The sequence below is a fragment of the Xenopus tropicalis genome, chromosome 1 (assembly GCF_000004195.4).
Source record: "Xenopus tropicalis strain Nigerian chromosome 1, UCB_Xtro_10.0, whole genome shotgun sequence".
Taxonomy (NCBI): Eukaryota; Metazoa; Chordata; class Amphibia; order Anura; family Pipidae; genus Xenopus; species Xenopus tropicalis.
This window is the reverse complement of record NC_030677.2, coordinates 19,343,898-19,365,230: the sequence shown is the minus strand read 5'-3', so window position 1 is coordinate 19,365,230 and position 21,333 is coordinate 19,343,898. Positions and strand designations below refer to the sequence as shown.

General features: G+C 45.4%; 1 protein-coding gene across 2 annotated transcripts in view; it reads left to right on the top strand.

Moving 5' to 3' along the window:
* The window catches only part of ctbp1 (C-terminal binding protein 1), a 277,705-nt gene that overhangs the window by 160,255 nt on the left and 96,117 nt on the right, over window positions 1–21,333 (top strand). Inside the window, exon 1 of one of the 2 annotated variants that reach the window (XM_012960343.3) lies at window positions 14,634–14,881. The exons of the other annotated variant lie outside the window; for it this stretch is intronic. Within the exon in view, the coding sequence (XP_012815797.1) occupies window positions 14,875–14,881 (7 nt within the window). The 5' untranslated portion in view covers window positions 14,634–14,874. Of the gene's footprint in view, window positions 1–14,633; window positions 14,882–21,333 lie in introns of those variants that run through there. 2 annotated transcript variants of the gene reach the window in all.

Below are 21,333 nucleotides of genomic sequence, written 5' to 3'. Positions count from 1 at the left end.
CAAATTCTTACGCCTAATATTGACAAATCTGAGTCTGTGCTCTTTATTATCAAGGAATGGCAGACCTGTAGTATGTCAGCAATCTGCAGTCTGTGGAATTCATGCTGCTGAACTATCTCTCAGCTGCTTCCTACTGTGTAAGGCTTTTTAGAATAAGCTTGATATAAGGCAGCGGCTCTCAACCTGTGGGTCGCAACCTCTTTGGGAACCTCTCACAGGGGTCCCCTAAGACCATAGGAAAACACATATTTCCAATGGTCTTAGGAATAATTTTATGGTTGGGGGTCACCACAACATGAGGATCTGTATTAAAGGGTCGCGGCATTAGGGAGGTTGAGAACCACTGATATAAGGCATGTTTGGCCTTATGGAAGGCAGTTTCACATATTTCTTGGTCTTATATGAGAAGCCATAAAGAGCCAATGTTGAGTCCTGCTAGAGACCTGCGCGGGTCCAGTCGCGCAGACCCCCTTCCCACAACCTAACCCTACCCGCAATGGGTTAACTTGCCTTCTGACCCTATGACCCACAAAACCAGAAGTGATGTCACCTTGGGCTTGAAGTGATGTCTCTCTAGAGGTGGATCTACCAGGCAAGAGTAAAAAATAGTTTATTTTATAATTAGTATCATGGGAGGAAGGGCAGGAACAATTCTGCAATTGTGCTGGGTACACATGGACCGCCTGCATGGTCAGGGAATCAGGGACTTTCCACCCAAACTTGACCATTTTGTGGGTCTTCCACAGGTACCTGACCCGATGCAGGACTTTATGTGCTACTTAAGGTTCTTTTTGGCTTCTCATTTAAGAATATATATATTTTGCCTATGTGCACCCCTTAATTCATGGAGGTGGTTAAATTTAAACTGCTAAGGGCGTTTCTATACTTTTTTGATGACCATACCCAACTGTTGCGCCTTTGTTATTTTGCTAAAAGACATGAGGTTGGTGGACATGCCGGCATGGCCCTTGGAATGATTGTATTGAATAGAAATGTAAAGCATTCTGCCTGTTTAATACTTATCTGACTGCTGGAGGTGAGTGAGGAACTGAATTGCCCTCTCTTTATTCTTTACTACATAAACTCTGGGAATCAATCCCATTGGAACACAATACAATAAGGAAACGGTACTTGCTCTAGAACATATCTTTCTGGATATTGACATTTTCATGACAGTAACTAATTGCCTTGTACAACGTCAGGCACAAAAACTATTCAGAAAGTGTTTGTCTATATTGCACCTGCAATCAATAATTTTATTGTGTCTTTTGCCTTTGAGGTGCAAGGATGAGGGTCAGTGTTAGAGGAAGAGCAGGGAAAAGAGAAACATAAGCCATTAACTGACGGACACAAGACCTGGAATACGGATATACTGTGCAGCCAAAGCATATTCATAATACACTTAACAGTTAAATAAAATACTGTAGAAGGCACCAGAACTGAAAGAATAATAATATCGCCCAAGAGCAGAGTTGTTCAGTAAAACTGAGTGCAGAACCGGAGAGGTCACACAGGCAGTTTACTTGCCCCTGGCCCTGCTCTTGGCTCATGTTTGGGAATGGGGGGCCACGAACGTGCCACTTAGATTTTATATGAAATTCCATAACATTCATCTTGCTGTTCTCTCTCTTTATCTCTCTCTCTGCCTTCAAGATTTATATTTATATTTACTGGGCTTTGTTCTTGCCTAAAGCAGAAGACAAGGACGCGGTTGAGCTAAAATGGGAGGAAAGAAATCTGTATTTAAAAAGGACGAGGGTCGGTGCATGTGCTGAATGGACTGAGAGCAAAAGGAATTTCTAATTGGAACTAATACAAGGAAAGACGGATGCTAGCCGTGATCTCTCTGTACGGAATATGATCAAATATAGGGAAATGAGCCAAATACCCATTTGCCTTCTCTTTGCTGTTACTGGTCCTTATGCGTTTGGCCTTACGCCAATGATATCAGACCATTTCTGCATCTGCTCAATCTCAGCCCCATTCAGTCCTTCACCATAATTGCCCTTCAGGCTGTCCCACCCCAACCCCGGCTTTGGGTCAGCACCATTTCTGTAAGCAAAATTACAGTGGTTCTACACAATGTGACAACATGATTTATGAACTCGATCCCTGTATTAATGATTAAGTCTCTGTAAATTCTATAAATACTGCAAAAAAAAGAAATGAGGTGCGAAAGCAAATAGCTGTTAAATTCTCTTTCTCCACCTTATGGTTTCTGAGCCTTTTCCCTGGCATAGCAGCGCAGCTCCTTCTCTGGAGAATTATTAGAATTATTCCAGATTCTTCCTATACTTCCAGCACTGATTATATTTTATATGAGAACATAGTAACATTATCTAGGGCAGTGATCCCCATCCAGTGGCTCAGGGGCAACATGTTGCTCACCAACCCCTTGGATGTTGCAACCAGTGGCCTCAAAGTAGGTGCCCATTTTTAAAGAAATACTGATAAACTTCAGTCTCACTTTACTGCTGCGCTGCAAGTTGCAGTGATATCCCTCCTGCCAGCTGCCGATCAGCAGAACAATGGGAAGGGAGCAAGATAGCAGCTCCCAGTAGGTATCAGAATAGCACTCAATAGTAAGAAATCCAAGTCCGGCTTGGGACTCTTCCAGTTACATGGGAGTAGGAGAAACAATAGGTTAGCTGAAAGCAGTTCTAATGTGTAGTGCTGGCTGAAAGCTCAGACTCAGGCACAATGCACTGAGATGGCACCATCATTTTAGAATGAATTGTACAAGTAGGTCACCTTATAACTGTTCCACCTGACTCCAGTTTCAAGAGTCAGCACCAGAGAATGGAAAGGAATAGACAAATACTGTTTTCCTTTTTTCTATACCAATTGCATTTACCAGTAACTTTAAAACCAGTGAAAATATGTAATGAATGTTGGGAAGTTGCGTATAAATGTCATTTTCTTCAGCTATGCAAAATCAGTTGTATATAGACTTCCCCTTGAAGTCTGACTGCCACATTTGCTATAAATAATACAGATGGATTCTTTCAGACTTATTCCCCTTTTATTTTCCTGCCTGGGGTGGCCCTGTATGAGTTTAGGATACATAGAATGTGATGGCAGATAAGACTGGCCCATTGCCTTTCATTGCCGGTACTGTGTGTGTTGGGGCCAATCATTCTCAAATGTATTTACTTGTGGTTTCCACTTAATACCAGTCAGTCTGTTCCCCATATATCCAGTGTCATAGACTAACTGCAAATGCTTTTTATTTTCCTATTATGATTAGCCTTAAAGAACAACCATTTATTGCAAAGCTTTCTTGGCAGTAACATATATATATATATATCTCAGCCGTTCAGTTCCAGACCTTAAGGGGAAATAGTTAGTGCCATCAGGCTTTATTCCCCTTTAAAATGTGCATTAAGGGCATCATCAGAAGTGAGTTATCAGATGGGCAAACTCAGCCCCCGGGGCAGTTACAGATCAGCAAATGATTTGGCACATTACAGCACTCACCTTACATTTATGGGCCCAAGAGAATTAAAGTTCTAGTGAAAATTCCAAAGGGCTTATTAGAAAGGTTGAAAATAAATATGTGGAAAGAAATCACCGAGTGATCCACCAACTGCGCCACTCACTTTGATAGATCAGAATTAGAACCAAAATGTTTAATACCTACATTTTATTATTACACTTAAACACCGTATGTCACTAAAAATAGGAGGGAAGGCAAAACAGGGAGTTTATGGTTGCTCTCCTAAAATTGATATATTAGGGGGCCCCTTAGGGGAATTATATCACAGTGACCAGCAAGGGGTCAGTAATACGCCCTCAGTTCCAAGTAACACTCAGTAATCAATCAAAAACGAAAGAGGTTTGTCTAATCACTATTTATTGCAAACCCCCTATTCAAGAGAGATTGTAACCATAACCCACAGTCACCCCAAAATCAACTCCCGCCCCTCAAGATGATTTAGGATGATTCACAATGCCTTTCCCCCCTGTTTTTAGTAGATTTTTCCTGTGACATACAGTTTTTAAATGTAATAAAAATTTTTTGTTCTTGGTGGTTTCTTTCCACCTTCCCACCCTGCGTACTCGCCTGTTATAGATCTCTGCTACCACAGGAGACTATCCGCTCCGAAATACTGTTCCACCAGCAACAATAGTGGGAAGGCAAACGCATTGCTGCGGCTTTATCAAAAAAGAATTTCCTGCATTACCACCCTCAACCAGAAGATGGTATTACCCACACCCTATGCAATTTCAAGGCAAGTAAGGGTGAAGACACACTGAGCTACTAGTAGCAGCTACTTTTTCATGGCTAATAAGGGCTGTGACAGACGGGGAGATTAGTTGCCTTGAGAGGAAACTTCCGCGACTTCGGCAAATCGTGGCGCCGCGTATGCCATCCCACCGGCGATTTACATTCTAGCCGGTGGGATGGCATTTTAAGGAGATTAGTCGCGCGGCGACTAATCTCCTGTCTGTCACAGCCCTAAACCCAGAAAATCCCCTGCCATAGACAATACTGAGAATTGCCTCTGCTGAAACACACGTAGAGACAATTATCAGTAAATGATCAGCATTGTCTGTTTTAGTAGCCACAACAAGTAGCTGCTACTAGTAGCTCCATGTGTCTTCACCCTAAGGGCTCTGGTACACGGGGAGATTAGTCGCCCGTGGCAAAACTCCCTGCTCGCGGGCGACTAATCTCCCCGAGTTGCCTTCCCCCTGCCATCCCACCGGCGAACATGTAAGTCGCCGGCGGGATGGCAGACGCGGCGGCGCGATTTCGCGCAAATCGCCAAGCGAGTGGATCTTCCCCCGATATCCCCACCTATGGGTGGGCGATATCGGGGAGCATTTAGGTAAAAAAAAAATAATCCGATCGTTTGGCCCTGGGGCCAAACGATCGGATTATGTGGGCGGCAATGGGGCAGTCGGATCGGGGACCGCATCAACGAGCCGATGCGGTCCCCGATCCGACCGGATTTTCTAACCTGGCCGATCGATATCTGGCCAATTTCAGGCCAGATATCGGTCGGCCAGGCCGCTCTGCCCTGCCCATACACGGGCCGATTAGCTGCCGAATCGGTCCAAGGGACCCATATCGGCAGCTATAGTCGGCCCGTGTATGGCCACCTTTAGACTTACTATTTTCTATTAGTAGTATAAATAATGACTAACTGCTATGATCTTATTGTAGCATCAGAAATGATCAGGGGAAGTCGGGGGGGGGGGGGCTATACTGTCAGATAGGGAGCAGGTCTGGGTTGGCAGAGCCAGAGCCAATTGGGTCTTATCCCCATGTCCCACTGGCCCAGTCTGACCCTGTTTCTGCTTATTGTTGTACTTAGGGAATAAGCCAGTTTTTTGGATATTTCTTGCACCAAATAGGGCAAAATGTGAAATTGAACACAATCCAATTAAATAACGAGTTTGCCGTGACCACTAATGTAAATTCTAAGCATCGGTGCCTTACAAGTCGCTCTTGCTTTCCCCTCAGGTCGGGAGGCTGCAAATAAATCCGTATTTTCATTTTCCTCTTTTTTGTAATTTACTGCATTGTCTGCTTATTTATATGCTGATTCCTGAACTCTTTCTGCCTCCATAATGTCCCTGTTATGGACTTGTGCCCAGAACTGACTGTCCTCCCCAGGATTTATACAGAGGCAGAGATCTATTCTCGGATTTATCCCTTTTCTGTGCCGAGAAGCGTTGGCAGGTATGTCTAGCACCTAGCCTATACTAGACTATACATTTTATTCATACCTATCAAAGCAAGGAATTCTTATATATACTACTGTTAATATCCTGGGTTTCAGAGATGGAGGTTGGTTTCATAAACCCCAGTGCGTCAGTAAAACAGAAATGCTTATAATTATAAAGGAAGATTGTTCCACTGCAGATTCAGGGGGGGGGGGGGGGTGACAGTGACTATAATGTCGGCCTTCACATGGAACCAATCACAATACATTTCCATTAGAGAGAAGAATATAAAATGCATGGAATTGTTCCACTAATCTCCATCAAACTGGGCATTTTAAGATCTTAAAAAATAATTACTATTTTTTTTCTTAATCGAGTTTTATTTACATTTGGGTTCAAATTTTAGCAAATCGGCTCCTTTTTTTTTACATTTTTTTGTGGTTTCTGAACTACTTAATTGTCTGTTCTGCAGGTTTTTAGTTTGGAATTGAAGTTATCTGTTTGCTAGAGACTCACTAACCCTGAGTGGAATTATAGCAAACAAGGGGATGGAGGCAGATTTATCAAAATTCATGTGTTTTTTTCCTTTTATTATCGGGTATCATTTGTTGCTTAAATTTGTCTCGAGCATGAAAATGGTTCAAATACATTTTTTATGATCAGGGTTACATTGAATTTAATGGTAAGGAAATGAATAGGAATGAATGACATTTGCATCTCAATACAATTTGACCTATAGGGCTTGTTAACCATTGATTGGCTCAAGTACTAGACACTTTAATGGGCCCAAATTAGTGACATGCGGATCCCCAGAGACGGGTCATGGGAGGGTGACGGCACAAATTTGCCAACACAAGGTCAGTCCCGACCCTTCTCTTGAACCAACAAATGTATTTGTAGCTGTAATATTGGTGTGTAGGCGCCATCTCAGTGCATTGTGCCTGAGTCTGAGCTTTCAGCCAGCGCTACACATTAGAACTGCTTTCAGCTAACCTATTGTTTCTCCTACTCCCATGTAACTGGAGGAGTCCCAAGCCGGACTTGGATTTCTTACTATTGAGTGCTATTCTGATACCTACTGGGAGCTGCTATCTTGCTCCCTTCCCATTGTTCTGCTGATTGGCTGTTGGGAGGGAGGCGGGGGCGGGGGGGATATCACTCCAACTTGCAGCGCAGCAGTAAAGTGTGACTGCAGTCAGACTTCAAGGGGAAGTCTATATACAACTGATTTTGCATAGCTGAAGAAAATGACATTTATACGCAACTTCCCAACATTCATTACATATTTTCACTGGTTTTAAAGTTACTGGTAAATGCAATTGGTATAGAAAAAAGGAAAACAGTATTTGTCTATTCCTTTCCATTCTCTGGTGCTGACTCTTGAAACTGGAGTCAGGTGGAACAGTTATAAGGTGACCTACTTGTACAATTCATTCTAAAATGATGGTGCCATCTCAGTGCATTGTGCCTGAGTCTGAGCTTTCAGCCAGCACTACACATTTGAACTGCTTTCAGCTAACCTATTGTTTCTCCTACTCCCATGTAACTGGAGGAGTCCCAAGCCGGACTTGGATTTCTTACTATTGAGTGCTATTCTGATACCTACTGGGAGCTGCTATCTTGCTCCCTTCCCATTGTTCTGCTGATTGGCTGTTGGGAGGGAGGCGGGGGCGGGGGGGATATCACTCCAACTTGCAGCGCAGCAGTAAAGTGTGACTGAAGTTTATCAGAGCACAGGTCACATGGCTGTGGCACCCTGGGAAATAAAAAAATATGTCTAGCCCCATGGGAAAAACAGATTAAAAATCAGCTGGAGAAGCTCTATTAACTGATGAGTTTTGGAAAAAAACCATCAAACCCATCATTTCCCATGACAGTATTCCTTTACCTTAATGCTAGATGCTCAGAGTTCATAGGCCATGCAGTAAGTACAGGGAGCCAATGAGGCCTGTATCTGCACATCGGAATGATGCACATGTTAGGGGATGGGCAGGGGTTGGGAGGGTTGATGTCTATGTGGCTCCCCCATCAGCTCCTCATGAATACAGGGCAGTGGTGTATTCATTTGGCTAACGTACAGTAGGTACAGTGCAGAGACCTGATCCAATTCTGCATGGCATTGAGTATTGCTCACATTTTTAGGCACTTTGCACCGTGCCCCACAGGCAGTAAATGATCAGAGGTTTCTTTTCATTATTCTATCTGCAGTCCACCGGAAAGAGCTCACTGCTGATTGGTTACTCTGAGCTACCTCTCCCATAGTTCCTCCCCCCCCTATATATTGCGAGCTGAGATCAATTGTGTTGCTTTACACACCTCTAGCTTTGTTAGCAATTAGTAATAAAAGTGATTAATTGTGCCGCTGCCGCTTCTGATAGAATAACAATCATTATCATTCGTTATTTTCCTATAATCATACTGACTGCCTGCGAGTGATTTAGTGCTGAATGGTACATATAATAAAGCTAACAAGCTGTTTGTGTGTGTGTGTGGGGGGGGGGGTAGAATAAATGCTCCTTGTGATGCAGAGAACAGTACAAAATATAATGATCAAGGCAAGTCCGATCGCATATTCTGCTCTCTGCAAATTTGGCTGCCATTATGTGGGTTAATGCTTCCTACAAGGCCCTGTATAGACTGTGAGGGCTGGGCCCGGCTCCATGGCACGTGCTACTCCCGGGGTTTATCGCGCGGCGGCAGATTTGCCCGGCGTGTCATTTAATCTTATGCTTGGAAGCATCCCCATTACTTGGTTATCGCCGGACGACTCTTTCATAAAAACGCCGTATGATCTATAGTTCATTCATTGGCTGGGGCAGTTTATCGATTGTCACAGATGCCACGAACGGGTAATTTGTCACAGCCACTATTTTACTACTGCGGCTTTAACGGGCGCGCGGGGCACCTTGCGAATAAAGGCTTCACCGAATCTGCCAGGGGAACTTTTATTGGTGTTGCACTAGTGCGGGGGGGGGGGGTGTAAAATAGATTTATTCGCTATTCACAAAGAACAATACAGGGACGGCTGGTAGCAGCGGCGTTACATATATTGGCCACAACAGGGCTGCCCGGCTAGGGGCTTCCAACATAAATGCAGATTTGTCACAGGCTCAGGGACTTTTGTGTATAGATTTGTATCATTAAAGGAACAGTAACATCAAAAAATGAAAGTGTATAAAAGTAACTAAAATATAATGTGCTGCTGCCCTGCACTGGTAAAAGTTGTGTGTTGACTTCAGAAAGTCTACTATAATTTATATAAATAAGCTGCTATGTAGCCATGGGGGCAGCCATTCAAAGGAGAAAAGGCACAGGCACATAGCAGATAACAGATAAAACACTATTGTATTCTACAGAACTTATCTGTTATCTGCTATGTAACCTGTGCCTTTTCTCCTTTTTTTCCAGCTTGAATGGCTGCCCCCGTGGCTACACAGCAGCTTATTATATAAATTATAGTAGTGTTACTGTAGCACAGCGTTTTTCAACCGCCGCGAGATGTTGCCTGGTGTGCCGTAGGCAGGGCACCAATGTACTAGGGGGGCACTGCTCTTGGCACCAATGTACTAGGGGGGCACTGATGCTGGGCACCAATGTACTAGGGGGGCACTGCTCTTGGCACCAATGTACTAGGGGGCACTGCTGCTGGGCACCAATGTACTAGGGGGGCACTGCTGCTGGGCACCAATGTACTAGGGGGGCACTGCTGCTGGGCACCAATGTACTAGGGGGGCACTGCTCTTGGCACCAATGTACTAGGGGGGCACTGCTCTTGGCACCAATGTACTAGGGGGGCACTGCTGCTGGGCACCAATGTACTAGGGGGGCACTGCTCTTGGCACCAATGTACTAGGGGGGCACTGCTGCTGGGCACCAATGTACTAGGGGGGCACTGCTCTTGGCACCAATGTACTAGGGGGGCACTGCTCTTGGCACCAATGTACTAGGGGGGCACTGCTCTTGGCACCAATGTACTAGGGGGGCACTGCTCTTGGCACCAATGTACTAGGGGGGCACTGCTGCTGGGCACAGAGTTAAATTTTTTAACATTTTCTAATGGTGGTGTGCCTTGTGATTTTTTTCATGAAACAAGTGTGCCTTTGCCCAAAAAAGGTTGAAAAACACTGCTGTAGCAAACACACCAGTTTTACCAGTGCAGGGCAACAGTGCATTATATATTTATTACTTTAAAGCTCTTTTATTTTTTGGAGTTGCTGTTCCTTTAAAATCTGCCCCAGGGACATTGGCACAGAGGTATCTGATCTGATTCACAGGGAGACAGAATAGGATAGGCAATATATATATATACAACTATGGTTTAGGGGTCATCCCTCTGAAACCCCTAATATCCCTATCACTGTAATCTGTTCCTTCAGAAAGTAGGAATAAATACCATTTGTATATGCTGAAATCCAGCTGCAAAACTGTTCTTCTCTTTCTGCATCATTTGAAATCCTGGCAGGGGAGGAGGGACTAAAACACTGATTGTAATAACTTCCCCACAGCTTACAGACAGCATGCAGGAACTACATAACCCACAATGCATTGCACTGGGATGTTCCTTTCCTTATTGACATCACGTGTGCAGCAGGGAATTGTGGGATTGGGAGGAGGCAGGCTGAAGGCGGCTGAGGACAAGCGACTACTGTTACATTTTATTTGAGTCACAAAGTAGTCAGCCAGATCAGCAGGGGAACAGGGGGTGGGGCTTAGGGAACTGTTCCAAACCACATTATTACATTAAGAATCATGTAAAGGCTGCACATTTTTTATTTGATGTATATTACAAAGTTGCTTGAAATTATGTTTTCTTTTCAAAAAGCTTAAGTTGTGTTTGGGTGGAGTTCCCCCTAACACTGTTTACATGTAATAGCTGTAAATGTGGGTTTTGGATGTCTGGCTCTCTGATTGGCCCCAGGCGTTGCAGTCTGATGCTGCCTATTGGTAGATGATAGTTCTTTTCAGTTCACAGGGCATCACAACTTTTGACCCAGTCCATAGGGCTCATTTATGAGCAAGAAGGCATAGTGAAAAAAACAGGCGCCATCCACCATTTTGTGTAGCCTGCACCCTACATAAATTGAGGGCGGTCTGTGGGCTCTATATCTGTGGCTGGTACTATGGTCCCACTGCCTACATTAGTCAGCACTGTATTCATCATGGGATTAGGAGAGGCATATAGGAACCCTTAACGGGCAGATTTAAGCTGACAATTTGAGCCCATTAGGCAACTTGGTGGCTTCTCTGCATGGCTCTCGGACAGGCCTACCCCTCTGATATTGGGCTGGAAATCATCCAGACGTCAATTGGGCAAGTTTGATCTTCCCTTAGGATTGAGGGTTTCATTGGCTCATTAATGTGGTCCTCGCTCTGACGGCTCATGTTCCCATTGTTGTAATCCAGTCGTTTGGCCCTAGGGCCACCCTAGGTGGGCATGTGGGGAAATAGATCTGTGTGTTGGCAACCTTGGAAAACAGTGTATCTCATAGTGTATGGGCAGCTTTAGTGCTCTTGTACTTTGCCCCTGGTCTAAGTGAATGACCCCTACTGACTGGGGTAAAGGGGCTTTCCTGTTATACTGCCCCTGGTTTACACGAGGGTCTGGCTGAAACTGATCTCCCTTACAGTATCAGATCTATATTCTCAGCTTTATCGTTTGATTTCCGTATCAATGCGTTTAGCAAATGGCTCCCTCCCCGATGTTACAGTGCTCAGACAATATAATAGCCAAGAATGAATGAATCAGTAGAGCATTTTCTTCTCTGCCTTTTTCTGTTCTTTCCTGACAATGGCAGTTTCAGGGGAAGGTTTGCAGCTCGGTAGCACTTTGTAGCATCAGCAAGAACCACAATGCTATTAGTCCAGTTGGAATCATGTCAGGGAAATGGTACCTTATGGTAAGAGCCAAGGGCGGTTCTGTTCCGTAAACTTACTGTGCTACTGTGAAAACTCTAACAATGAATGGACCAGAACCAATTAAAAGCAAAACCTCAAATAATCATTGGAATAAAACCAAGAGCAGTACTCATAGGCTTTAGGGTTCCCTGAGGGTCTCCTTGAATCCCCTATTTGCACACCTGGACATTGGGCGAAGGCATGATACATTTGTAAGGGTTAGCATCCAATGGACTTATACGGGTACTTCACCTTTATGTTACCTTTTAGTATGTTATAGAACTGCCTATTCTAAGCAACTCTTCAATTGGTCTTTATTATATATTTCTTATAGTTTTTGATCTATTTGCCTTTTCTTCCAACTCATTTCAGCTTTCAAATGGGGGTCACTGACCCCGGCAGCCAAAAAACGACTGCTCTGTGAGGCTAAAGTTTTATTGTTATTGTTACATTTTATAACTTGTTTTTCTATTCAGTCTTCTCTTATTCATATACCATCCTCTCATTCAAACCACTCCCTGGTCACTAAGGTAATTAGGACCCTAGCAACCATTTCACTGCTGAAACTCCAAACTGCAGAGTTGCTGATCAAAAAGTGAGCTAACTTAAGAACTGCAAGTAATAAAAAAAAAATGAAGACCAATTGCAAATTGTCGCAGAACATTGCTCTGTACATCATACTAAAAATTAACTCCAAGGTGAACAACCCCTTTAAAGGAGAAGGAAAGGTACAGTCACTGGGAGCGGGCGGGTTAGGGTCGGGTACATCGCTACTAGGAAGCTCTAAATTACAGAAAGGCCATCTCCCATAAAGTCCATTTTTATCAAATAATTCTAATTTTGTAAAATTATTTTCTTTTTTGTATTTGATCCAAACTAAGATATAATTACCCCCTATTGGGGGCAGAACAGCCCTATTGGGTTTATTTAATGGTTAAATGATTCCCTTTTCTCTGTAATAATAAAACAGTACCTGTACTTGATCCCAACTAAGATATAATTACCCCTTATTGGGGGCAGAACAGCCCTATTGGGTTTATTTCATGGTTAAATGATTCCCTTTTCTCTGTAATAATAACACAGTACCTGTACTTGATCCCAACTAAGATATAATTACCCCTTATTGGGGCAGAACAGCCCTATTGGGTTTATTTAATGGTTAAATGATTCCCTTTTCTCTGTAATAATAAAACAGTACCTGTACTTGATCCCAACTAAGATATAATTACCCCTTATTGGGGCAGAACAGCCCTATTGGGTTTATTATTTATTTATTTTTTTAGTAGTAAAAATATGGAGATCCAACCCAGACCTAGGTGCTAAATGCAGCCGGAACCCTGGAGCAAGTATTTTTGAATGAGCAGTAGCACTTGTGTCCTGGTTCATAGCACATTACTGTGTGTAAGGGCCTCGAGTGGAGCCCTCAGGAGGCGGATACACTTGTAGCCATCACCAGCTGTTTGCTGATTGGGCAGGGGAATCTGATAGGGGGCGGATTTGTTATTGCCTTGGGCTACCAGATATCCCTCCATTTATAAAATCTGCCACTCAGCTCAAGCTGCCCACCCGGGACACTGGGAAAAATCCCGTTGGGCCTGAGCCCTAGTGGGTCTCGTCAGCACAGACCCAACCCTTGCCGGCGCTCCCCCAGCCGACCATTCCTCTCCTGACGTGTTAAACGTACTCGTGCTCAGGGGAAGATGTTGGGTGGGGGACCCTGCAGGGGGGTTAGGGGGTGCGGGGGATGTGGCCAGCGGGAGCCTCGGTGGGCCCTGCACCCCCCAGTCCAACCCTGTTTTTATGAACAAAATAGCACATAGTGCTATTTTTTTTACCCAGCATGTCACACATGTAACATTTTTTTACCCAGAAGCCTCTGCCCTCTGGTCACCTTAATAATGTAACTGACTCTTATCCTTCCCCCTTTTCAACTCCGCTTTGAAATATTCTGACATCTCCAAAACCCTGGAATCTTATAATGAGGCCCTTGTTTCTTTTTGCATTTTTAGGGGGGGGGGGGGGACTGTATCATGTCAAAGTAGGTGTGGCCCTTATATAATTGGGCGTGGCATGCTCGGAGCGACCCATTTATTTTTCCTTTTTCTCCCAGTCACAAATCTGGAATCTGTGTGTTTCTATAGGGAGAGTTTATTGTTCAGACAGGGGAGGGGGAAGATGCTTTCCCACAGGTGGATTCCCTCTATAACTCCCCTCGGAGAGAGAATAATGGCGCGCACCTGATATTGAGCCGCCTGCGTTTCAGCACAGCTCAGTGCATTTCCCATTAGCGCTCCCATTTAAATGTTAATGCTGGCAGCTAGGGCTGGCAATTTCCAAATACTTAATAATAAGGCTACCGTCCCTTCCATGAAGATTCCTTCCCCAGAAGACCACCTGCCCTGATGGCGGGGGGGAACCTTACAGCCCCCAGTTATGAGTGATACAATTATTCTTTTTATACAGCGTCAAAGGGCAACTCCACCCAAAAAGCTATTGACAAAAACTGCCATTTAAAGCAACTTCCCAGTATTCATTCACTCACATTTCCAAAGGGTCTAAAGTAATTTAGAAAGATAATTGTTTTACGAAAAGCAGAATCTGTTCGGCTGTTTATATTCTATAACAACGTAGTGAAAGGAATGTGATTGGGCAGACTGGGAAGTGGCTATTGCTACATTGTTGCAAGGGCTTTATAACATGTAGAAAGAACTTTAATGCCGTGGGGATTGTCCATTATGCACAATATTTTGTTTGTGTGGGGAAATCCCCTATAAAGTGAGATTAATTGGGCAGCAGCAGACTGATCTCATGGAGCCCCCCAGCCCGTACCCGCCAGCCCTGCCCTGGTACAGCTGTTGATGGGATATAAGTTGTGCCGGACTGGGGTGGTTCTGCTGGGAATGGAGCGGTACTACTGGCTGGTACTGACATCCTGTCTTTGTCTCCCTTCAAACTTTAATATCTATTCTCCCTCCCCCTCTCTCATTTTTTTCCACCCTGCAGCCTTGGCTTCTCCACCCACCTCCCTCCCCGGCACTTTCATTTCAGCTGTGCCTGTGACTGAGGCTTTTTCCTATTTTCTTTCTCTCGGCCCCTCTCCCCACCCTCCTCTTTCCATCCCTCTCTTTGCTTGTGTGACTGGAGGAGTCAGCCCTCCTGCCATTGGCCGGCGTGCAGCTGGTGGCCGCCGCCGATTGGCTCCGGAGAAATGTTTGTACGCGCCGATTGGCCGGCCGCTTCACTGCTTCATATTTTCACAAGCCCTAGCAAATTCTGTTTGGGAAAAAAACCCTGTAAAGCTTGGAGATGCAAGGTTTGTACCCATCTGCCATTTGCAATGTTTTCATTTCCCGTTCTTTGTGGTGGGGGATAGGGCAGTGTGGGGGCTGGGGGGGGGTTATCTCAAGCAGTGGGTGGGGTGCCTTTGATCCCATGCTGTGTGTGTGTGTCTTGTAAATGGATCAGGGGAAGGGGGGGTGGTTTGTATATTTTACAGTCTAATCTGCATTTGCTCGCTGCACACAAATGGCTTGATCAGGGCTGGGGGGGGCATTAATCCTTGGGCTTATTATGGGGAGCGGGGGCTTCTATTGTTCATGCTATTATGATTTATATTGTGTAATGCTCTGAATCAATGTGTATTATATATTGCTCAGCAGAAGTTTGATTGAAGGAGAAGCCGCCTGTATTGTGTTTCCGTGCCGTGTATAATGCAGATACCCCGCAGGCAGACGAGGGGAGCGTTCCGGCTGCAGACCCAGCGGTCGCTCAGGGGGGTTAATCTCTGTGTTGTGGTTTCTGTGATGTTAAATATAGTGTTGCGGCCCCCTCTGGGGAGAAGAGTTTGTCTGGGTGGCCCCTCTCCTGTTTGCTCAGGGGATTGACGCTTGTCACGGCTTCATTAATTATCCTCAAACCCACCGCTGTGATTGCACTACAACTCCCAGCATGCCTCAGAGACTAATCAGCAGGGAAGAGTCCTGGGGCAGTCCCTACTACAGACCCCCTGGGACATTGGCTTGTTCCACAACAGCTGTCTCACACTGCTAGGGGCTGCTGGGAATTGTAGTCCAAACACAGCCGCAGCCTGGGCTTACTGCATGCTGTATTTTATATAGCAGAGATCCCATGCGCCGTGTCAGGTGTTTAGTCATTGGTTCCACGTCCCAATAATCACCTCTGCAGGATTACTCACATCCCAATGCAGAAGGGGCTCTCAAGTTATTACAGCTGTTGAACTGATTTAAACAAAACAAATACAACATATACTTCTCCATGTAGATTGTAAGCTCTTTTGGGCAGGGCTCTCTTCACCTCCTGTATCGGTTACTGATTGCTTTATATGTTACTCTGTATGTCCAATGTATGTAACCCACTTATTGTACAGCGCTGCGGGATATGTTGGCGCTTTATAAATAAATGTTAATAATAATAATAATATATATAATGTATATGTGTGTACAATTGTGTGTATATTATATATATGTTTCCTGGGGCGCAGGGAGTAAGAATGGGAGCCTGGACCAGGGGCGCTGTGTTTGCGAGTCACGAGATGATATATTTATTTCAAAGCTATTAACTTGCTAGCAGTCCTTACACTCCAGTACTTGAGAAAAATCAATGTGCCGTGCCATTAATGTGTTTTATTTCTCCGCCGCTCGCTTCCTGCTTTGCTTTCTTTAAATCTGCCCATTTCGCTAGTTTGGTCTAAAAGAAAAGACTCGGGCACTTGTCCATTTCTCCATCGCTGCTGCTGGCTCTCCATTCTGTGCTTTTTATTAAACTGCCTGGCGCTGGCGATACATTCAGGTGTTTTAAAGGGGAAGCTGCTGTATGCGGAAAAGGCCAACCTTCAGCAGTGCAGGTGTAGTGTCGCCCCCCTCGGCCCCCTTATGATCACTATTCTATAGTGGTATATTCACACTTTACCCATGTTTTATTATTTTATTACATGTATTTTCCATTGTGAAAAATGCTTCCAGATTTGAGGTTTTACTCTCTGTGCCAAACATGGGTGTATCCGCAACATAGGCCGGAAGGCCCAGGCCTGTGGCACCAAGAAATACTATATATTAAAACTTTTAGTTTTCAATACTTTTTATTGCAAATTTTAGTAGTTTTATTATTCAGGGTGGGCTTGCCATAAGTGAAGTTAAGATGGCCATACATTGTTCCTTCAGACCAAGCAGTCAGTGGTGGATTCCAATCAGGCCTATACGGAGCACATAGTTCCCAGGGGGGCAGTGCCATGGAGCTGGAGTGTGGCAGGAGAGTAGTAGTGGTTGAGGGGTTAGGGCACAGGCCAAGGCAAAAGATAAAATTAATTTCCCCCCTGCAGAAATGTATTGACCCATGTAAAGGGCCATTGAGAGGCCTAAACAGATTCAACCACTGTATGATTCAGTTATTGGCCAGGGCAGTGGCGTAGCGTGGCCTTTGTCGCCTGGGGCTGACCGGAAATTTGCCGCCCCTCTATTTAGTTATTCTTAAAAAAAATAGACAAAATAAAAAAAGCAGCATTAAATTTTTTTTTTTTTTTGATTGAATTTGAAATGCGGTGCGCATGTCATAATTGTCAAAAGTGGATTCAGCTGTGCGTCCGTGGCTGCCCATGGTGGCAGGGCCGCCATCAGAAATCACGGGGCCCCTCCCATCAGTACAGGACACACAGACATAAAACGTATTAGGGTCACCCTACCACAGTGCCCCCTAACACTATGCTGGCCAGGCCCCCCTAACGCTATTCTGGCCACGGTCCCCCCATACAACTGCCCCATAGACAGTACCCCCATACACAGTGCCCCCAATTGCCCCATACACAGTGCCCCCCACACACATTGCCTCCAATTGCCCATAGAAAGTGCCCCAATTTCCCCATAGACAGTGCCTCCAATTGCCCCATACACAGTGTCCCCATAGACAGCCCCCTCCACACAGTGCCCCCAATTACCCTTAGACAGTGCCCCCAATAGGAAGTGCCCCCATACACAGTGCCCCAATTTCCCCATACACAGTTCCCCCATAGACAGTACCCCCCAAAGACCTTGCCCCCCCACAGAAAGTGCCCCCATACACAGTGCCCCAATTGCCCCATACACAGTTCCCCCAATAGAAAGTGCCCCCATAAACAGTGCCCCCAATTGCCCCATACAAAGTGCCCCCAATAGGAAGTGCCCCCATACACAGTGCCCCAATTGCCCCATACACAGTGTCCCCATAGACAATACCCCCCAAAGATCTTGCCCCCCAATAGAAAGTGCCCTCATACACAGAGCCCCAATTGCCCCATACACAGTGCCCCCAATAGGAAGTGCCCCCATACACAATACCCCACAAAGACCTGGCCCCCCCCATGGAAAGTGCCCCAATTTCCCCATAGACAGTAGCCCCCACACAGTGCCCCCAATTTCCCCCATAGTACATACCCCCAACAGACCATCGGCGGCGGCTCCTTCTCTCTTACAGGCAACAGGCGCTTCTATAAGGTTGCGCCTCGTCGCTGACGTGTGACGTCATACGCACGGGCGCAACCTTATAAAAGCGCCTGTTGCCTGTAAGAGAGAAGGAGCCGCCGCCGCCCCTTCTGATACACCGCCCGGGGCCATGGCCCCCTCGGCACCCCCCTCGCTACGCCACTGGGCCAGGGGGATAATAATAGGATCAGTCCTATTTGCCCAGGGGGAGGCCAAATCAGGCAGAGATTACTAGTTTGGCGACCTTGGTAAATAAGAGGTAAGTGGGGTTGAAAAAAGACACACTCCCATCATGTTCAACCATAATGCCTATATATAACCTGCCTAACTGCTAGTTGATCCAGAGGAAGGCAAAAACCCCATCTGAAGCCTCTCTAATTTGCTGCAGAGGGGAAAAAATTCCATCCCGACTCCAAGATGGCAATCGGACCAGTCCCTGGGGCAACTTGTACTGAGAGCTATCTCCCATACCGCTGTATTCTCTCACTTGTACTGAGAGCTATCTCCCCTACCCCTGTATTCCCTCACTTGTACTGAGAGCTATCTCCCCTACCCCTGTATTCCCTCACTTGTACTGAGAGCTATCTCCCATAACCCTGTATTCCCTCACTTGTACTGAGAGCTATCCCCCCTACCCCTGTATTCCCTCACTTGTACTGAGAGCTATCTCCCATAACCCTGTATTCCCTCACTTGTACTGAGAGCTATCCCCCCTACCCCTGTATTCCCTCACTTGTACTGAGAGCTATCCCCCATACCCCTGTATTCCCTCACTTGTACTGAGAGCTATCTCCCCTACCCCTGTATTCCCTCACTTGTACTGAGAGCTATCCCCCCTACCCCTGTATTCCCTCACTTGTACTGAGAGCTATCCCCCATACCCCTGTATTCCCTCACTTGTACTGAGAGCTATCTCCCCTACCCCTGTATTCCCTCACTTGTACTGAGAGCTATCCCCCCTACCCCTGTATTCCCTCACTTGTACTGAGAGCTATCCCCCCTACCCCTGTATTCCCTCACTTGTACTGAGAGCTATCTCCCCTACCCCTGTATTCCCTCACTTGTACTGAGAGCTATCCCCCATACCCCTGTATTCCCTCACTTGTACTGAGAGCTATCTCCCATACCCCTGTATTCCCTCACTTGTACTGAGAGCTATCTCCCCTACCCCTGTATTCCCTCACTTGTACTGAGAGCTATCCCCCCTACCCCTGTATTCCCTCACTTGTACTGAGAGCTATCTCCCCATACCCCTGTATTCCCTCACTTGTACTGAGAGAATAGATGACATTCTTACCAATTGTTATTCATGCCAAAGGTTGTTTGCCATCTTTATGGGCCTTGGGCCCCGGGCCTGACCATATTTTCTTCTGTTGGTTACCAATACAGGGAGCTATCAACTGCAGGGTATTTGGTGGGGGTTTATGAGCCTGTAGTTCTGATCCCACCATATTTCAGTGAATGGCTGTAGTTGTACAGTAGATGAAGGCCTGCCCAGTAGACATGCAGGTTATTTGTGGAGCGTAGGGCTTTGGCTAGGCAGGGGGCACCCTGTACACAATAGAGAAACACGCTTGCTCTTGTTTAGTCCCAAGAATTAAAGGTTACACTTGCAACATCCCCGGCTTTGCTGTGCATTAAGCTGCTTCCCCAGAGCTGTTTTTAGAGACTTTACAGCTACCTGACAGATGGTGATATTTGGTTTCCTGTCAGTTTTAATGAAGTTAGATGGGAAAAGATTAGAACATTTGCTTCATTTAGCAAACTTCCATCCCTGGCTCTTAATTAATAAAGTTATCACTGAAGTGTTACTCCCGGGAGTGGAGGCGTCGGGGGCAGGAGAGATTATTTACCCTTTTTAGTCCTAGACTGACGCAGTTGATTGACAGCGGGCGGGAATGGCACAACAAAGGTAAAGTCTTGATTTTACAAAGAAATCTCAGGAGCATATGGCACACTGGGCCATCGGATCAGCCAGGACCTCCCAGGGGCAACAACAGTGATCTTTCTGCCCACAGCCATGTTCTATAATTATACTCAACATTGCCAGTAACCAGATTTAGTCCTGGGTTTACTGAAGCCATAACTGACCCATAGATGCCAATATACTGGAAGTGCTAGCTAGGAAATATGTTCTGATGTCTTTGGTCCATGGGGATCCATAAGCTCTGTATGCCATTAGCCTTTACATGTATAGGGACACCTGCCTGTCCTACTTATTTCCAAACCAAGGGTATTAATATAAAAACTAGTCCACTCTTTGGTGCTGTAACATCCTCTCCTATTATTCTGGGAATGCTATCTACTATATGTCTCCATTTATATATATATATATATATATATATAATATATATATGTGTGTGTGTGTTAAGGTGGCCAGATGGCCAGGTGGTAGATTTTAGCTGCCGATTCTGGTCCTCCAGACTGAGATCTGCCCGTGTATGGGCGCCCCCAATGGGCCTACCCGACCGATATTCGGCCTACAATTGGGTAGATCTTGATTGGGCAGGTTTGATTTTCTGTCGGATCAAGGACCATATTGGCTCATTGGTCCTTGGTCTGACAGGGCCTATCCCTGCCGTTTTAATTTCATCATTTGACCCTAGGGCCAAACAATCTAATTTGCTCCATCACCCACCGTTGGGCATATCCGAAGAAGATCCGCTCAAATCTTCCCATGTATGGCCACCATTAGAGCTGGGCACTGATGTTGGGGGTCCACTTCCATCTCAGCAAACCCATCCTGAATGAGGGCATTATTGTGCTGAAGGGTCTCCCCAAACTGTTTCTAAGAAGTAGGAAGCACAGAATGAAACTGTGCCAATGTATTGGCCCCATAGTGCATGTTATACAAGGTACTTTGATCACAACTATTTATTTGAGCCATCGTAGTGGTTGCAGTTGATGACGATTGCTAATCTGTCTGCAGTGGGTGTTTTTGTAATTAGCATTCGGCAATTGATAATTACTGAAAGTCCAACGCTGCTTTACTGGAAAGGGTACTGGTTGGGTAGGGAAGGATCTTGGCTATTCTGTTGTTTGGCCAAAATGTCCAGATGTTGAGTAAGTGTATACTTAATTAGATTCTTGATGAATGATGCAATTTAGACAGAATCCTTCCTTTTAAGCATTTATTGCTGACTATGCAGGGGGTTGGGTTTAGCCCACAAGCAGAGTAGGGTGCTGTCATTATGTAAAGTAGACATGTTTCGTATTAGTTATTAAGTAAGCAGCTTTTTGAACCGATAAAGGTTATACCAACGGATGTTTTGACTTGTGTGTGCCGTATGAT